This window comes from Podarcis erhardii (assembly GCF_964252035.2).
Source record: "Podarcis erhardii genome assembly, chromosome: 13".
In the NCBI taxonomy this organism is placed as follows: Eukaryota; Metazoa; Chordata; class Lepidosauria; order Squamata; family Lacertidae; genus Podarcis; species Podarcis erhardii.
Window position 1 is genome coordinate 23,282,292 of NC_138502.1, and position 20,164 is coordinate 23,302,455.

General features: G+C 40.3%; 1 protein-coding gene across 1 annotated transcript; it reads left to right on the forward strand.

Annotated features, from left to right (window-relative positions):
• Nucleotides 1–6,397: 6,397 nt before the first annotated feature.
• On the forward strand, nucleotides 6,398–18,412 carry LOC309326968 (uncharacterized protein; the record flags this gene model as incomplete). The annotated part of the gene is given in 6 exon segments (XM_081835996.1): nucleotides 6,398–7,314; nucleotides 11,808–11,821; nucleotides 12,673–12,782; nucleotides 12,784–13,610; nucleotides 16,090–16,126; nucleotides 17,406–18,412. Coding segments are annotated over 6 exon segments (2,892 nt in total). The 3' UTR covers nucleotides 18,393–18,412.
• Between the last annotated feature and the right edge of the window lie 1,752 nt (nucleotides 18,413–20,164).

Here is a 20,164-nt window from a genome sequence, read left to right on the forward strand (position 1 = left end):
CAATCATGTCAGGTGTGGCATCATTCAAAGTAATGAATATCATGCTCTTGAGGCTAGTGATCTGTTTCCAGCTAGTGCACTAAATCTAACTGTATACATAAAGGTAGCACATGAAAGACACACACGTTTTTAAAACTATGTATACGTCAGGGACTGGCTGGATGAGGAGGTGGGGACCTCCTGGCCAGGAGCCCCCCAGGGACGTCAAGGGAGAGGAGCGCTTCGATCCCAGGTCCTGGTGCTGGGACAACTGGGAAAAGGATGAGGAACAAGCTAGGAGATGATGGAAGCAGGAGATTGGAGTGATCAGGGGGTGGGGTGGGGGGGTCAGAAGAAGGCCCTTCCAGGACAGGGCTGGAGGCTGAGCATCTCAGTGTGAACACAGACACAAACAGGGAGGAATCAGAGAGTACACAGGCCGTCCTGCAGCAGTCCTGCTGGCTCTCCTCCTCTCAAACCCAGATCTAGAGAGTCCTATGTGTTGCTGAGCAGCGGACCAGACAGGCCCAGAGCCCAGACAGGATCATCCCCATGTTTCCATCTGTTGGGAAAGGCTCCAGAGTGAGAAGCTAGAGGGGAGAGGTGGAGTCGGAGCTCAGCGTCCAGCAACATCTCAAGCTGAAGGAGTCAAGCCAGGGAGACCTCCCTGTTATTTTATGTGAGTCCATTGCATTTCAAGCCTCTAGCCTATTCTAGGGGCCCAGCACTTTCCTGTCAGCCCTCATGACAGTATATCCTTATGTACAGCCAGGATTGATTGAAAACTCTAATGAGTACACTCATTTGCCTGCATATACAGAAAGAAGACTCAGGAAGCAGTAATTAATTAGCTGCAGTCTGGTCAGCAGCAGCCTTCAGTGTCAATGAGACAGCCCAAATTGGGTGGCCACACACTGAAGCCAACTCCCTCTTTTTACTTTGCTGCCTCTTACTGGAACAAGATTTATTTTAGGGTTATGCACTGGATTCAGTCAAGGCCCAAGGCCTGAGCAAAACTGGGCCTATTTGGACATTGGACAAATTGGATTCACATACGCTCCAATATGCCTCTGGTAAAAATAGGGACATTTCTCACTCCCCCTCAACTGACCCTCCTCAACCCCTCTTTTTTGTCTCCCACCTAGCAAAAGAAGGGCAGGCGCCACCACCACTATAACAATGGGACACAATGCACACCATCCTGGGAAAAAAATCTTAATCCCATTTTTACTCATTTTCTTCTTTGGTAGATTTACAAAAAGAAAATCGCACACCAATACATAAATTTTAGAAGGGAGCAAATTCAAATGCAGACACACAAAGCATTTTTTAAATCAATCAATCAATCAATCAATCAATCAATCAATCAATCAATCAATGAATATCAATCAATCAATCAATCAATCAATCAAAAGACTCCTTGCACTCTGCTGCACTCCCTTTTCCTCCCCACCCAGGGTGGTCCTGCATTCTGCCTGCATCTCAGAGTTGGCACATCACGCTAGGTTGGTGCTCAGTGGCAGCAGCTTCTCCTCCTCCTCCTCACCTGCTCTCCAGCACCTGCTACGAGTTGCCCAAAGGAGGAGGCCCACAGTGGTGGCGATAGAGAGGCAACTACCTTGACAGCCACCACTGCTGCCGCCACCACCGCTCGGCACAAGGGCTGGCTCCTCCTCCCCGGGCTTGGAGCTGGTGGCACTAGCAGGGGAAATAGGGACATTCTGGATTCAAATCAGAAGCTAGGATGGGTCGAGGTGGGTGGCTCAGGGTGATCCATGGCTGTCAGAGGGAGAGGCAAGCAGGTCAGGAAAACCCTGCCAGAGCCTCTTTTTGATAGCTGGTGGTGTCTTTTGAAAGAAGGTAGGCCCAACTAACTTCCTGCCTAACACACCCCTTTTGTCTGTTGAGCGGAGGCCTTGAACTTGCAGAGTGAAGGGAAAAGGAAAGACACTTTTGGAGCATCACATGCACCCTGCAGGATCACCCTCTTAGCTGAAAATATGTCGAGTGGAGGGGTTGATCCTTTGGGGAGGCACCCTCAGCCTCTGTTGGAAGGGTGTAGGAGACAGAAAGTCTTTCTGGACTACATGTTTAATTAAGCATTAGCCCCCGCCCCTGAACTTATTTCTGACTGGATTTGGGACAAGGTGGAGGTCCCCAGATTGACCCACGGTATGTAATCTTGGCGCCTTCCCAGATTTTTTTTTTAATCTAATTGTTATTAACAGGCCAATCACATCACATTATTCAAATCACATTAGTTCCAAATTATACAGCCAATTTTTAAAAAAAATTTTTTTGAGGGTACCCATACATCAAGCTCCGCACGAGTCCAAAATTCCGGATAACTCCAGGCATCACATATTTTACTGCTTTAATTAGACAGTTCTATCCAGTTCGATCCAGATAGTCCTTTATTACTTTCTTTCTCATCTTGTTGTTATCATATATTCCTTTCTTTGCGATCTCTGATGATTCTCACAAGCAGACTGAAAACTGGCATCTCTGTGTGGGTTTTGTACTCTTCACAAACTATCTCGTTCAGGGACAGCCTCTGTTCAACGCTTCCATAAACAAAGTTAACCTTCATTCTGTCCTTTATTTTTTCTCAGGCTGGCCAAATAAATCAGACAAATCAGGGGGCTCTGTCAGATCAAACTTACATTCCAGCACTCCTTCTCTTTCGAATGATCCTGATTCTCCTCCCCCCTGTTCTTCTTTCTCCGGCAAGCCTGTCTTGGCAAGACGCCATTTTTAAACTGCGTCATAATTTTTTTCCTCTTTCTCACCGTTCACCAGTCTTCTCTCCTGTTGTAATCCTTCCCCACACAGTTCTTAAAATCCTGCTTATGATTAATAAAAATGCAACGATCTTATTTCTTTCTGGGGTGAAGGGTTAATAATATCACATCGTGTAAAGAAAAAAAGGGCTTTTTCCTCCACCACCGCTTTGTTCCAAACATACAGTCTCCTAGTGGTGATTCATCAGAAGATTTACTTATCCATCCGTCACTCCTGGTCAACAGAGATCCATTAATCAGCAGCCTTATCGTCGAGTTTTACTTGATGTATGTGCTTCAGCTTCCTTTCCAATCATATGTTTCCAATTATAATTCCGAGCTGAAGCAACCAGCATGCACTAATTGGAATCGGCGTCAGGAAGAGCTGACTTCACCGAGGGCTCATGCCAAGTGTTCGGCACCCCCATCTCTCAGATCAGGGGGTGCATTGTGAACACCGCTGACAAGACAGGATCCCCCCACATCCTGGGGGGTAGGGAAGGCTGCATACTTCCCATAGCAGCCCCTTAATTACCTTGTATGGGTCAGAGAGATGTTATTGTCGGCCATCTTCCAACACGCCACCTGGTGGCCCCTCGGCGCCTTCCCAGATTGAAGCCATGGAGGCAATTGGGAAGGTGCGAACAGTCCTAATTTATTTCACCACAGTTTGAACTGGGGTGGGCTCACCTCTTTACGTGGGTGTCTGAAAACCTGCAGGAGTAGAGACTGCATCTGCTGCTGTTGTTAAAGTTCCAGCAAAGTCTGTAGGGTTTAACCCACTGGGACCTCTGACTAGCAGCAGTCAAGCTTTGGAGCAAGAGATCCTGGTGCTCCACATCTCAATGTAAAGAAAGGTCTAAGATGACCCTTAGATGAGAATTATTGCCATACCTAACCCACACAGTGCCAAAAAGTCATAGAAAGCACAGGGGACAGTGTCCTGATATTTATTCACAGACTGGTCCCACATACATGATGTATGTCTTCAGCCATTTAGGCCACTTTCAGTCCACCTTTTCTTTTCTTTTTCCTTAAGAAGTTATTTGTTTTAAGTCTCCTACATTTCCTTCAGCTTGATTTCAGACTCCTAAAACCAATAAAGTAACCTTCCATTCAAATCTTCTCCTTGGTCATACACAGAGATAGACAGGCGCATTTTATCATTTTTCACTGTTTTAACAAAACGTGATTAGTGGCCATTTGGAGTATGTGAATCAAACAGGAAAAAAAGAAGAAGGTAATGAAAGAGATGGGTTTAGCTGACATGAGTAATCATACTTTCTCCTTCATCATAACTCAGCTCATTTGTTACTAATTAAGTTCTTTTGGAAACACAAAGCAAACTTTTAGACGTCAAGAACACATTTGCCTCATCTACGTAGTTATGCTGGACTCTTGAGAGCAAGACACCCCAAGCCCCAAAGCAACATAAATCTCCTTCATTTGCCAGTATTTTTAGATGCTCCTGGCAAACCTTGTGGCTGGCTAATAACATTATAGTTACAGCATTTGCCAGCACAATATTCTTGAGTGCATAGAGAAGAATTTCATGCTAAGGGGAAATGACTCTATGAATGAAAAAGTAAGTCATTCTTTTAAGCTATTCCATTAGAAGTTTTCATGTTTTGCCTCATGCTCTGTCATCCATGAAACTATTCTTTCTCCATTTGTCTATGGTGTGGTGTGGTTAGGACTTGAGGAGTAAAGCAGATCATCTTCTCAGCCTAAAGATAACTAGAAGTATGATGTTAGTATATATAAATCCACATATCATTTCTTAAATAAGAATATTGTTTTCAATAAGATTCAAAACAAAATTATTGGCTCTAGGTCATATCTGAATTCCCCCTCTCTCTTTCTCTCTCTCTATCTGTGTATGTATATGTCTCTGTGTGTACACACATCACATCACATCACATCACATCACATCACATCACATCACATCACTGAAACCATAAGACAGGTTCTTTCTTAGAACCACAAATACTGACTAAAAAAATGCTCAGCCTGAGAGCATGGGGTAAAAAAAGCAAAGACTGAAACTATATTAAATCAAGGTGGTGTTTTTTTCTGTTTGTTTTCAAATTTAGCAAGGAAAAGTGGGGAAGCATGTGGTGAATGTTTTTGGAGTTTATAAAACTCCATACCTGGGATTAAGAAGAAACCTGTGTCCCTCCAAAAATTTAAGTTTCATCATGCCTGTCGATTGGCTATGCTGCCTAGGGCTACTGAGAGTTGGTAAACAACAATAACAGGAGAGCCACTGGTGCCTCATCCTTGGAGTAAATATTAGAGTTGGTTCAGATAAAATTTCAGGAGGCTTTTGGCACCAAACCTCACATCATCCTGGCTTCTCTTCTTCTTTGCAGTCACCCAGAAAGACATTCTGAGTAGGTGTTTGTAAATAAGAGCTCCGGTTAAACCACAGAGCCTAGGACTTGCCGATCAGAAGGTTGGCAGTTCAAATTTCAGCGACGGGGTGAGCTTCCGTTGCTCGGTCCCTGCTCCTGCCAACCTAGCAGTTTGAAAGTATGTCAAAGTGCAAGTAGATAAATAGGTACTGCTCCAGCGGGAAGGTAAATGGTGTTTCCGTGCACTGCTCTGGTTTGCCAGAAGTGGCTTAGTCATGCTAGCCACATTACCCAGAAGAACTGTCTGCGGACAAACTCCTGCTCCTTTGGCCAATAAAGCGAGATGGGCGCCGCAACCCCAGAGCCGGTCACTATTGGACCTAATGGTCAGGGGTCTCTTTACCTTAAGGATTGTTAGAAAGCTTTTTGCTTATTACAACTACTAGCATTCTGGGTTTTGTTTCTATTCCAGGAATGACTAACTTGGAAAGGTGCTACAAATAATAATAATAATAATAATAATAATAATAATAATAATAATAATAATAAATTTCTACCTCACCCATCTGGCTAGGTCTCCTCAGACACTCTGGGCGGCTTCAAACAAAAGATTTAAAATACATTAAAACATTAGTCATTAAAAACTTCCCTAAACAGGGCTTCCTTCAGATGTCTTTATTGAGCTGTTGCTTACTAGGCTAATGGGGAAGTGGGCAGGACAGTGGTGAAGTCCATTGGGGGGGGGGGCTCACTGGCAGAGTCACTTTTTGCTGGCAAGTGGCAACAATGTCACTGTCAAAAAGTTGGCAGCAAGGCACAACCCCATTATACTGGCTACTCCTGCTCTGTTCTGTGTTCTCATATATATCATTATTGTATAAATATTACGTATTATGTTACAATGATTACATCTTTATTAAGACTTTTTCTCTCAAGTAATTCATATTTAATGTAAGCTTAATGAAAGTACAATATACTGTATGCCAGGATCTATAGGAGACACAGTTGTATGTTCTTTATCTCACACATTCTAGTTAACATGAGCAACTTATGGTTTCCTTAGTATTGTTATGTGAGAGGAGAACTTCATAGTAATAGGAAACCTACTGCAACACATTCTGCTCTCTGGCTTTTTTGAATCTCACCTGACGGACATTACTAAATTCAATTTGAATTAATAGCACTTGAGGTTAACTCTTCTTTAGACCATGCAATAATGTTAACAACTTTCTTCCTTTTTTTCCTTCCATAGAGCATTTTGCAATTTAAATCAGAGATGAAAAAATGTCTAACCAAACTTCTGTGAACACGTTTCTGCTCTTGGAGTTTTCTAATGTTCGAGAACTACAGATAACACAATTCTTTGTGTTCTTGCTTTTTTATTTGGCCACTGTCACAGGAAATCTTCTCATCATTTCTGCAGTAGCTCTTGATCATCACCTTCACACTCCTATGTATTTCTTCCTGATGAACTTAGCTGTGACTGATCTTGGCTCAGTTTCAGTCACAATCCCCAAATCGATGTCAAATTCCCTTTCAAATACTAGGGTGATTTCTTATTCTGGATGTGTCACTCAGGTTTATTTCTTTCTGCTTTTTGCAGCATCAGATTACACCCTCCTTACTGTCATGGCACATGATCGGTATGTCGCGATCTGCAATCCACTACGGTATGAGGCAATTATGAATCAAGGTGCCTGCATTCAGATGGCGGGCAGTGCATGGCTCAGTGGTCTTCTCTATGCTGTGTTGCACACTGGCAGCACTTTTGCCATGACATTCTGCTCCAATATTGTTGATCAGTTTTTCTGTGAGGTCCCTCAGCTTGTAAAGATCTCCTGCTCAAAGTTATACATACTTGAAAATGCACTTCTTTTCTTAAGTGTGGCTGTAGCATTTGGCTGCTTTATTTTTATAATTGTAACCTATGTCCAGATCTTCAGTACAGTTCTGAGAATGCCCTCATCACAGGGAAGGCAAAAAGCTTTCTCAACTTGCATTCCCCACCTCGTTGTTTTCTCCATGTTCCTGTTTGGTGGAGCACTTGTTTACCTAAGACCCATACAGCATGCCTCCTCACATACAAATATGGTCTTTGCCGTCATATATTCCGTGATTCCACCCATGATGAATCCAGTGATCTATAGCATGAGGAATAAGGAGATTAAGGTCGCTATGTCCAAGATTTTAGGATTGAAATAGCTTTCTAAGGATACAATTTGTGGTGTTATTCTTTATGCAGGGTTCTGTATGTAATGATGTTAAAGTGTATGAATGTTTTGATACACAATCAAAGTAGGGGAAGTTAATGTGGTTCCCATGTTGTTGGAATTCAACTCACATCTGTCTCAGCCAGCATGGCCAATGTGTGCTTTGTCCATTTCAGTCCTAAATATCTTTTCTTGTTTGTTATAGAAGAAAAATGTCAGCATAGAACTATTTCAAAGCATTAATCCTATTGTAATTTAAGTATGCTTAGGGTTTTAAAGAAACAGAGCCATTTTTAATCGATCAATCATCCTGTTTTAAATTGGTTAAGCAATCTAGTGCATTTTCATGAATGGGTGAGTCTATATATATCTCACACAGAAACAATAATATCGCTTCTTTCTTAGATATTGAAAGAAACATGAGATAACTTATAACTGAATATAAAAATCTGTCACTCATTGCTCAAATAAAAATATAAGCTTCAAACATTTTCTTCTACATTCCATCAATCTGGTTTGAGTAGTTAATGACACGTGTTGGGATTCACCTAAAATTGGTGTGATACACCATTCATCTGAATAAGAATGGAACATTCTAACATCTTGATGTAGGCCTGATCTGCACAGATCCCCATTTCCCAACCTTGCTTCTAATTCCCTTGCCGTTGATATAATGCGAGGTTTCATTCTTTTAAAATGCAAACAGATATAATTCTGTTCTTCTATGTTATACAGTTGTAATATCTTGTGCTATAGGATTGGAGGCTTTGTTTAACTGATGCTTGTGGTTCTCAAACAAAACAAGGCTGTAATTTTTATATACAGTATGTAATGTTGGAATCGAGCAGAGGGATCATGTCAGTCTCTTTGTTAAGATAAGAGACCTGGCTAACACTGTTAAACACCCTATTTGCATGACTAAAGAGCTGCACATGTTTCCATAGGAACAACTAGCTAATGGTGCTTCCAGAAGTAGGGTGCAAGTCTCTCACCTGAATGGAGGTGTCAAGTCTCTCACCTGAATGGAGACTAGGTCATCTTGTAAGAAGGAGAATAGGCAGGGAACTGAAAACTAGAAAGACAGAGACTGGAAATGCTCACTGTGCTGAAACCAAAGCTATGGTTTTGCAGACCCATAGAGACATAATGGGGAAGCAAGGTATTGTTATAAGAATTCTAAGGTCTCAAATATATAATAAATATTCATAAAAGCATACATATCTAAATATATAAACCATGTGTCTGACATAGTACAGGAGAGCAATCCTGAAATCAGTTTGACTCTCCCAATGACCTGAAATATTCCTCTATAGTAAGGGAGGCAAATGGGGAAAGCCTTCTTACTGTCTTTTTGCTTACAAATTCTGCCTTAAGGGCATATTTATGTATGAATAGGGTGAGCCTGTGACCTAGATACAGGAACTAAAATATTAACCATCACAAAACCATCACAATGGCCAGGCTGCCCAGGTAATGCAATCAGCGACAAATTATCATATATCCTGGCAGACAGGATTTCTGCTGTAGACCACCTCCTATGATGTATATATGATGATATTGGGGTGATCTTTGGATTAAGGGGGTTGGGCCATGTCAAAAGTCTTTAAAGGATGCACACTTTTGTTCAGGGAGGGGAGGGAATTCTGTTGCAACAGGAAAAATAAATATCTACCTTGCTTTCCACTGGATCTAGCCTCTATCCATTATTTCTCTGACCAATCATGGACTTAGGGGATTCAGAGTCCCTTGGGGAGTTGGGCAGCAAAAGCCAAACTCCAATTTTTATATCAGTATGCCAGAGTGTTAATGCTGTGACTCTTCCCATCTTATGCTCAGATTGTATATATTTATAAAAATAAAACCATATATCCTGAAAACACCACAATTTCCAGTGACTTCATCCCAAGGAAACCAAACCTGGGAAAGTTTTGGCACCCCTGGAGTCTCTCACCACTTAGAGACTGGAGCGCATGCAACACTAGCATAGTCATTCCTCTGATTTCATGGATTAGGAGTGTTCAGTACACCAGCCCTAGCCATCACTCCGTAAGGCAGTGAGATCAGAGGCGGAATTAAGGGAATGAAACTGGTTCGTCCACACTGGGTGCCAAGCCGAGAAGACGCCACAGCCATGATGAAGAACAGAAGTTGAGAGGTTGGGGGTGCTGAATTTTGGCATTGCACATGGTGCCACTGAAATTTTAAATCCCAAAGTCTGGCACTGGTGGGAAGTAGCTACACTCTGCCAATGGTCAGAAACTGATTCCGCTGTCTTGGTGTTGGCATTCTTACATAAACATACTCTGTCATCATAGCCTAGTTGCTTCAATGGTTAGGTACTGTATTCTTCCTCTCAATTTTTTTTTTTTTTTTAAAAAGACTGGTATGTGGCTGATGTAAATCTGATTAGCCAAGCAGCAGGAAATGGTGGGGGTTGAGGGTGTTCCAAATTGTTGTTGTGAGTGAGTGGGTGGGTGTTATGATGTGTCTGTTTGCACTGCCAGCATTCATGTATGTTCAGCTGTTCCACCTGGCCTTTGGTTTAGACTCAGTCTGACCCTTACGTTTCCCTCCCCTTACTGTTTTGATCTATGGACTACTTTTAAAATGAGGCTGCATTTTAAATTGCATTTTAACCTGCATTTTAAATTTTTCTGTATTATGTTTTTATTGTAATTTTACTGGTGTTAGCTGCCCTAAGCCCAGCTCTGGCCAGGGAGGGTGGGGTATAAATAAAAATTATTATTATTATTATTATTATTATTATTATTATTTACATACAGCTGAGAAGTTTAGGATCTTTTGCTGGAGTTATGACGTGTTCTTGTGATGGATGTGTGTTAACCCCTAATCTTATGCCCACAAGAAGTTCTCACACAAAGAAACAAAGAAAGCTTGGTTTATTATATAAAATAGGAGTGACAGAATATATAAAAATGCTGCTTTAGATAGCAAAGTTACAGTCTAGGAAGTAGCACATTACAATACATACACACTTTGATTAAAGAACAAAAGATCCCCCAACTATTCTAAAAGCCTACAGAACCAAAAATGGGGAGGAAGGGGGGAGTATGCCTGTCCTTAAAGTGAAGCAGATATACAGAGTCCTAGGGATCACTGGGTTAAGTGCTGTCCTGTTAGAGCTGTGGGAGCTTTGCATCTATTTTTTTAATATATACATTTTGCCAAGGCATACCAGTAGAGGGGAGGGGGTTGTGAAATGAGTGATTCCTACAATCTCTATAGTTACACTAGTGGCCAAAATTGTGGAAACCTTTTGGGAAAAAGTGTATTTCCAAGGTTTGATGGCTCATAACACCACTTTATTCTGGAGTAATACTATAAAATTATATATCAATGGAAAAACAATTTAATGAAGAATGCATTAAACTCAAGAGAGCAAATCTCTAGGAACACAAACCAGATATTACTGTACCCTCCTCCCCTTGCTGAATATATCTTTGTGGCCATCAAGGACTGGTTGGGTTTCATATGCTTTTATGGAGGACTATCCAAATGCACAGACAGCTGAAGTCCTTAGAGGAGAAAGCACATCTGAAGGTAAGAGAAAAATATTACTAAATTAATTCATATAGTTCAAACCTTACCTAACACCATATGAGTTACTTAATGGATCTCACATGTGTATCCATTAAATCACTGGTTGCCAACTAATAGGTCATGGCCCGATTCAGTATAGGCTGCAACAGGAGCACCACCACCATGCAAATGTATAGTACATGATTAATCAATTGTTCTCAACTTTATGTGTGGGTTAAAAGCAGGTCCTGAGTTGGAAAATGTTGAAGTTTGTTTGTTTGTTTGTTTATAAGAAAATATTGATGAATGTGAGATTTTTTCCTGGGCATGGGAATCCTTTTTTATTCTTCACACACAAAAAATAAATGAGTTCTTTAAGTTTTAAAAACAGGGTGTTGTGTTGCCTATAATGCAGAACTACAATCAATAAAGCAAGAGCTGCCTTTAACATTTCAAACTGAAGTGAATTTGGGGGTTTCTTCAGTGGCAAAACATGCGAGGAAAGTAGGAAGAGGAACTTAAGGAAAGATTGAATGAGTTTTCGCAAGCCTTCCAAAATTTATTTAAAAGTTTCCATATGTATTGGGAAATTGAAAGGTTTTAACTAAGCTAGTGAAATTTCAGAGGAGGAAAGAGAGTTTGTGCTCCTTTCATAATATACTGTGGCTTCTCTGATGCTTTGATGGCAGAATACTTATTACCTGCTGCATCTGAAAAAATCATTAACTTTCTGTTTATTTTCAAAGTGCCTGGTTCTCATGTAACATATTTTATCACATTGTGGATCTATTCAGCTGCAGCCTCATGCACTCTTAACTGAAAATTACATCCAAATCGAACATAAGTAGGACAGGACTGTATGTCAGTGAGTTGTAAGAACCACTTTCAATGTGTTTAGGTCTTTTACCCTCACTCTTCCAATTTTTCTCTCACAATTCTTTAAGCGCTTATTTATATAGTATTTTTCCCAGTGTACTTTTGTTCCCTTCTGATATTGTCCCCCTCAAAAATGGCATCCTGTGGGGGATAGTAGGTGCTGATATTCAACAGGAGAAAGCTTAAAATCCTTTGGTGTGCAGGGTTAGGCTGTGTGCACAGTCCCCATTTCTCTGTGTGCTCCTATCACTGGTTTGAGATGTGGTATACACACAGCATAAGCCACAAGCCACATGTCTCTGGTCATTTTTTAAGAACTGCTGCATTTCCTCCCAAACCACATTTGATCCAAGTTGTGAAGAGTGACCTAGCTACACTTCAAGCTGGTATTTAGTAGACATCCTTAGCTGTTCTAATCCCACACCCAAAATATCTATCCAGTACTATAACTTTTGTGGAAACTTTTTGGAAACTCAACCTAGGCATTGTTTCTTGTCTTACAGTTGAGTTTGTTACTTATCTCCCTCAAAATTCTTCAGATGTTATTTTACATCACCCAGAATGCTGAAGTTACATCCATGGGAGCTCTGAAGGCTGCTGATGTCCTTCGCAACTCATGGTGCAGGCAAGAGCAATGTGTTATTTTGTAATTGCAACTTTTGTTTTGCAACTATTTTAAGACTGTTTCCAGTAAAAAATTTGAAACTCATTCTTATGTTGGAGAGCAAATTCTTCTCTACTCTACACAAGGTCCAGATCGGGGATTCCAATGCACCATTTTTTTTGGGGGGGGAGGGGTTGGCATCCATCTGTCTTGGAGACAATGAAGTACACCTCCAGGAGTATGAAATGTTAAATTCTCCAGGCTGAAGTGTTATATTACTAGAATATTCTGCTGTCATTAAAACTTTGTACTTCTGTTTCTTTTTGCAGAAAGCATGGACCAAAGCAAAGACCAAACTATAGCTAACCAATCCTTTGTTTCAGAGTTTCTACTCCTGGAATTCTCAAAAGTTTGGGAATTTCAGATAATACACTTTGTTAATATTCCTGGTATTGTACTTGGCAATTGTAACAGGGAATCTTCTCATCATCTCTGTAGTATCCTTTGACCATCATCTGCACACCCCCATGTACTTTTTTCTAATGAACTTAGCCATGCAGGACCTGGGCCAAGTTTCAGTCATTATTCCCAAATCCATGGCCAATTCCCTCATGAATTCTAGACACATTTCTTATTCTGGATGTGTTGCTCAAGTCCTATTCTTCACCTTCTTCATATCTACTGATTTTTTCCTCCTCATAGTCATGGCCTATGATCGGTATGTTGCTATTTGCAACCCACTGCAATATCAGATGGTGATGAACCTGAGAGCCTGCACTGAAATGATTTTTACTTCATGCGTCACTGGGTTTCTTTATGCAGGTTTGCACACTGTCAGCACTTTTGCAACTCCTTTCTGCTCCAATGTTGTCAATCAGTTTTTCTGTGAAATCCCACAGTTAGTAAAGCTTTCCTGTTCTAAGAAAAATCAAATTGAAACTGGAATTGTGCTGTTGTTTGCTCTCGTTGGGCTAGGCTGCTTTATATTTGTTCTTGTGACATATGTACACATTTTTAGTGCGGTGTTAAGGATGACATCTACACAGGGAAGACAAAAGGCCTTCTCTACCTGCCTTCCACATCTCATGGTATTCTCCACATTTATGGTCACAGGCTTGTTTTCCTATTTGAGTCCCATGACTAATACAGCAACACATTTAGATTTAATTTTTACAGTGATATATTCCATGGTCCCACCTTTGCTGAACCCACTGATTTACAGCATGAGAAATAAAGAGATCAAGGCTGCTTTGTCAAATATGTTAAGGTTGAAAACATCTTCAAATAAATTTGTTTTTAGTTTTCTAATATAGAAATTAATATAGTCATTTTCTTTAGGTATGGATATGAGTGTCACATGGATGTTTCACAATGATTTCAATGGGACCAAATAAAACTAAATCTGAATCCATCAATTGGTTGTTATCTAACTATATGGATATGCTAACATAAGGGTCTACATAAAGGAACTTCTGCTACTTCTTGTCTTCCTGTGCATGCTTATGCCCTTCTAAATTTGTTCTTGGAGTGGGAAATTTGTCTCCACAGTGGGAAGATGCATGCCTCCACCCTTCACTTCATCATAGACCACATTGTTCCCCAAGGTAGACTCCTTGAGCATTTTGTTGAAAGACCAGCCACACCACCACAGCTACTCTGCCATTGCTTTGCATCGTTCCCAGGTGTGCCACAACTGCAAAGTCACCGTCAACTGGCAGATCGATCTGGAGCTCTATGTCTCCTATGTGTACCTCAGCTTGTTCTACTATTTTGACTATGATGATATGGCCCTGAATAGCATTGCCAAGTACTTCCTATTTCTTTTTGAAAAACAGCTTTGACATTTTGCAAACCTTTCTGAGGATTTTTACAATCAAATGGTGTATAAATTTTATGAAATAAATAAATTATTTATGCAAACACACATAACACAATCTAATTGAATATTTGGTGTACATAAGGATGTTTATTTATTTAATGGATTTATACCCCTCCTTTTGGTGAGGGATTATACCAAGGTAGCAAACACAAATATATACATTAAATGTACAACAATATATAAATTCATAATTAACAGTAATGGTTTAAAATATGTTTAATTCTTCATTGAATAACAGCCACAAATTCTGGTACTCACTTGTGTATTGTTCTCAAGACTGTTTCACAATAACTGCTCTTTGCAATCACATGCTTCCATTGACCTTCTATTTGAACATCTTTTTATTGAGATATAAGGAACTATATTATAAGTCCTATTTTTACTCACCTGTAAATCCTGCAAACAAACAGAGCAAGGAGAGATAAGTGCAGTAAGCTCCACCCATCCCCAACATTTCTATCTTTTTACCCTCTGACTTGTCGTGAAGGAATGGGACTGTTTAAAAAGAAATGAACATTTTACAAGCAGTTGGGTTTGAGAATAATGGAGTTAATTTGCTTCCTGAAGTCAACCATGTATTGCGGGTGATCACTTCAGGAGATGTTAAAATGAGGAAGTAAAACATGGATTTGAGGCAGCCTGATCTATAAAGAGGATAAAGGACTCTAACTGAAATAATTTTGCTTAATGGATTTTTTGCAAATAGAAACCCCTTAGATAAGACTAGCAGGATGCTTTTATTGTGTTTGTACACCTAATTCAGCTGAATCCCAAACCAAGTGGAGTAATTGGGGGATACCATGGATTGCAACACTGAATGGAAAGGAAAGTTGGATGATAATGAAGGTGAGGAGGATAAATAGGGCAAACTTCATTCCAATTAACTCAATGTTTGCCTTAAAATTAAGAATTCCATTGTCTAGTCTATCCATGTCAATAATGTGTTCTAATTCAAGCTAAACAAACCCAACTCCCTCAACTGTTCATCATAAGGCTTCCTTTCCAGACTCTTGGTTATCTTGGCCACCATTCTTTGCACATATTCCAGCATGTCATGATCCTTCTTAAATTGTGAAAGCCAGAACTACACAATATTTTAGATGTGATCTGACCAAGGCAGAATAAAGTGATACTATTACCTCCCTTGATTGGGACACTATACTTCTGCTGATGCAGCCTAGAATAGCATTATATTTATTTTTTTGCTGTTAAAACACACTGTTGACACATCTTAAGCTTGTGGTCTTCTAAGACCCCTAGATCCTTTTCACATGTACTACTGGCAATCCAGTGATTTAGTGCAGTTGTTTCTTCCTGTCAAATGTGGAACCTTACATTTGTCCCTACTGAAATTCATTTTTTTAGTTTGGGCCCAGGTCTGCCATCTGTTAAGGTTATATTGAATCCTGATTCTGTCTTTCATGGCATTAGCAACCCCTCCCAGTTTGGTGTCATCTGCAAACTTGATGAGCATCCCCTCAATTCCTTCGACCAAGTCATTTATAAAGACATTGAACAACAATGAGCTCAGGACAGAACCCTGTGGCACCCTACTTGTCACTTTTTTCCAGGATTAGGTGTACTCTTTGGATTGGGTCAGCCAGCCAGCTACAAATCCAACTAACAGTTACCCCACTCAACCCACATTTTACCTTCTTCTTCTCAAAAATATCATGGGGGACTTTGCCAAAAGTCTTACTGAAATCAAGTTACACTACCCTGATCCACCAAGCTTGACACTCAATCCATCAAAAAAAGAAAAGAAAAGAAAAGGAATAAAGAAATGAGATTTGTCTGGCATGACTTGTTTTTGAGAAACCCATGCTGGGTCTTGGTAATCACACCATCCTTTTCTATGTCCCCACAGACTGACTCTTGAATTATCTGTTCTCAAACTTTTCCTGGTATCAATGTCAAGAACTTAGGCATGTGCCTCATCCGTTTTCCTTAAATATGAGTTCCATTGTAAAGCCCAAGGATATAATTGTCAGATTCACCTTTCACTTAATTAAGAGGAATTACTCAAGAGAGAGTCAAAGTGCTAAAATTCCAGGATCCCGAGACCATTGTTTTACAAAAGATATGTGGAGGCACTTTAGGGCACCACCACTACTCAGTCTTGTAATGGGGTATCTACACAAAGTGAAAATTCCATATAGATGAGGCTTCCCATTCAATCTGATGGTCATAGTGGATGGAACACTGCATTCGGCGACCTGCATTCGATTCATCCTTTAGGTGAATCCTAAATGTAATGTGCCGATACTTTGATGGAATGTATGAGGGTTGGGAGACCCAAGCAAATGTAAAAGGGTAGCTGATGCTGACCACAAGCACCAGCCTAATGTTATCTGTCTTCAGGAGTCACACCATGTTGAGTCTGTTGTATGCCTACTAAAACACAAGTATTTTTAAGACTCCTGTAAGGGGAATCCATTGATTCCCATTACCCAGATTGCATTAAAAATGTTGTTAGAATCAGCTTACTCATATTGTGCTAAGAATGTGTCAAGAATATTTGTGCAGGAATAACTCAGCCTTGAGTTAGCCTGATAACAAGTTCCATCCTCTTCTTGCTGAACAAGGTTTCCAGCTCTGATAATGCCTGCTTTTCTTCTGTGAATGTCACTTAATTTCTACATCCATGTGTATAAAGCTAAGGAAAGGGCTCTATATAAGCCTGTGTAATTTATACATCTGTGGAATCAACCCTGGTGAACTCCCCAGTGACTGTTGCTTCTTGTCAAAATAAAACTGCATTAAGCTTTCCTTGCTGTCTTCATAAAATAATTCCAACACACTATTATATTGTACCCAGGACCAGAAGTCCAAGAGGGGTTGCCATAATCTTAAATGCTACTTTTCATTCACCATAAGGTGAATGGCGACCCAGTTAGCTATTATGGCCCAAGTCCTTTATATGAATTCTAACAGCACTTTGTATCACAGACAATCTAAGTTACCACCTGCACAACTCTCAAAATACACATCTGATTCAGTGTTGCTGAGCTGTACAAGACTCATGAGAATTAAACCTTCAGGGTGTGATTAGAAATGAGACATGAATAAACTCAATGCTGAAGCTTACCACTGTTAGAACAGATAGAGAGATGTTGAGAGAACATCACTAAGATAGTTACAGCTGAATAAGAAAGAAGTAATGTGATATATTTCTGTTCACAGGTACCAAACAAACATCAGAGAAGCACAATGTCTAACCAGTCAAGAGTGAATGGATTCCTTCTTCATGGATTTGCTGAAATCCAGCAGTTGCAGATATTCCACATCATCATTTTTGTCATGATGTATTTGGTGGCCTTCATAGAAAACCTTCTGATCATCACAGTCATCATCTATAGCCACCAGCTTCATACACCCATGTACTTCTTTCTGGCCAACCTGTCATTCCAAGACTTTGGCTCCATATCCGTTACAGTTCCCAAATCCATTGCAAATTCATTGATGAAGACCCAAACCATCTCTTACTCTGGATGTATCTGCCAAGTCTCCTTCCTTGTCTTCTTCATGGTCTCCCACTTCATCATTCTTGGTGTCATGGCATATGATCGTTATGTTGCCATCTGCAATCCACTGCATTATGAGACTGTTATGAACAAAAAAGCTTGCATTCAGATGGCAGCCAGTGCATGGATTGGTGGAGTTTTTTATTCAACTATGTACACTGGGGCTACATTCAGATTTGAGTTCTGTTCTAATGTCATCAATCAGTTCTTCTGTGAAATCCCACAACTGCTGAAAATCTCTTGCTCTGACTCATATCTCAATGAAATTTGGGTTCTGATTTTTGGGTCTTCTTTTGGCTTCATTTACTTTTCTCTAATTATTTTTTCTTATGTTCAGATCTTCAGAGCTATTCTTAGAATCCCATCCAGCCAAGGGAAGCAAAAATTCTTCTCAACTTGCTTGCCTCACTTTATTGTTATTTCCCTGTTTGTGGTAAGTGGCACCTTTGTCTATTTCAGACCAAGTTCCAGTTCCCCATCAGCATTTGACCTCCTGGTTTCTATGTTCTACTGCATGGTGCCACCAGTAATGAACCCACTCATATATAGCATGAGAAACAAGGAACTGAAAGTGGCATTCTGGAAACTGATTACTAACATTTCTCCCCCGATCCTTTGGCAAAAACCGTTCTCCAGTGCATTTTAAAAAACAGTTTCTGTTGTCTATATGCCTTGCCCAAAATTTCCATTCATATGTTTGTTTACTCAGAAGTAGGCAACACTGAACTCAATAGGAATTACTCTCAGGTAAAGATTGTAGCCATATAGGGCTTTAGACTGATGTTGTACTAAAGCTTTGATCTCCCTACCCATTACCCATGCTAGCAGAGGCAGACAGAAATTGGAGGACCAATATACAAGCCAAGCCTTCTTTAGAGTGAATAAACTCCCAAACTGGGCAAATGTAGCTAGCTCACTGCTAGCATTTATATAATTGAATATAATTGAATATATACTCAGAAATAAACCTCATTGAATACATTTAGAGTTTTTGGCTATTGTGTATCGGACTGCAGATTTAATCTTTCCCATTGAAATCAGGAGGATCTAAAGCTTATTTAATATAGATGATTGTGTTGACTGCCAGTTGACTGGTAAATTATCACATGTTAAAATTCATAACAATGTTCTCCTTAAAAGCTTATACAGTGGTACCTTGGTTTAAGAACAGCTTAATTTATGAATAACTTGGATTAAGAACGCTCCAAATCCAGAAGTAGGTGTTTTGGTTTGTGAACTTTGCCTTGGAAGAAGAACATGTTCTGCTTCCTGTTGAGTGTGTTCCATTTTTAAATTGAGTCTGCCACTGCTATTGGAAAGCACACTTTGGTTTAAGAAATGACTTTCAGAACGGATTAAGCACGTAAACCAAAATACCACTGTATTCCTCAACATTTGTATTAGTTATAAATTCTTGCTGTGGAAATGTAAGCCAATAGATAAAAAGTAATTTCATTCATGGGAGCTTACCTATGTACCCATTCTTGCAGGTGTTGTAAATTTTCACCGATTCACTTGTTTTTAACTCATTGTTGTGTATGTCATTATAGGGATTTTATAATGTTTTTTGTTTTCTTTTTATGTCACAACTTGCACATATGGCAATCAGCATTCAGAATGACCCTTGGGTGGCCACAAATTCCCTCTTGTGTTATGATTTCACATCCCAGCACTTCTTTTGACATGCAGTCTCCATTTTGCAGATGTGGGATTGGAGCCAGAAGTGGAGGAATGGGAAGACTGTAGAGACAAAAGGTCATTGGGAAAGAGCAGGTGCAACACACTCAAAGGTGTTTTCTATTGTGTTTCATTCCTTAAAAAAATGAGGTGAAATGTTTTATCTATAGCCTTTATAAAGAAGTGGGAAAGTGTGACTAGAATAAGCTTGCCATAGTCAAAATATATGAAGAGATAAAACAGTGCAACGTGCATTAGTACTCCAAATGAAGATGGGGGATTTTATACCAAGATTGGGGTGTCCCAACATGTAGCCTACAAGGCCGTTTTTGGGAGTCCTAGGCAGGGCATCCTGTGTGGGTGAACTGGTAGCACTGCTCTAAATCTGGTGCTGCCCCCCACCCACCAGTGTCAGGAAGGAGCAAGCAGAGAGCTAGGTGAGAGCTGCCCCCAAGTCCCCAGAGTGCTGCTTCTGGTAAGTTGGAGGGGCTCCTCATTGCCTCCTGTTCACACAGGTCAATGACCTGGCTAGGGGCTAGGAAAGGGGGAATCATTGGGCTGACGAGGAATGACAATTTGGGGTGATCAGGCTAGGTAGATCTTGGCTGTGCAGAAAATAACTGTCTGGTGGGAAGAGCAAACATGGGCTCTTGTTTATAGATTAGCAAGGGGGGATTTTTTTTTAGATACAGTACCCACCTCTAATGTCTCTCACACCCAAAGCACACACACATGTATCAA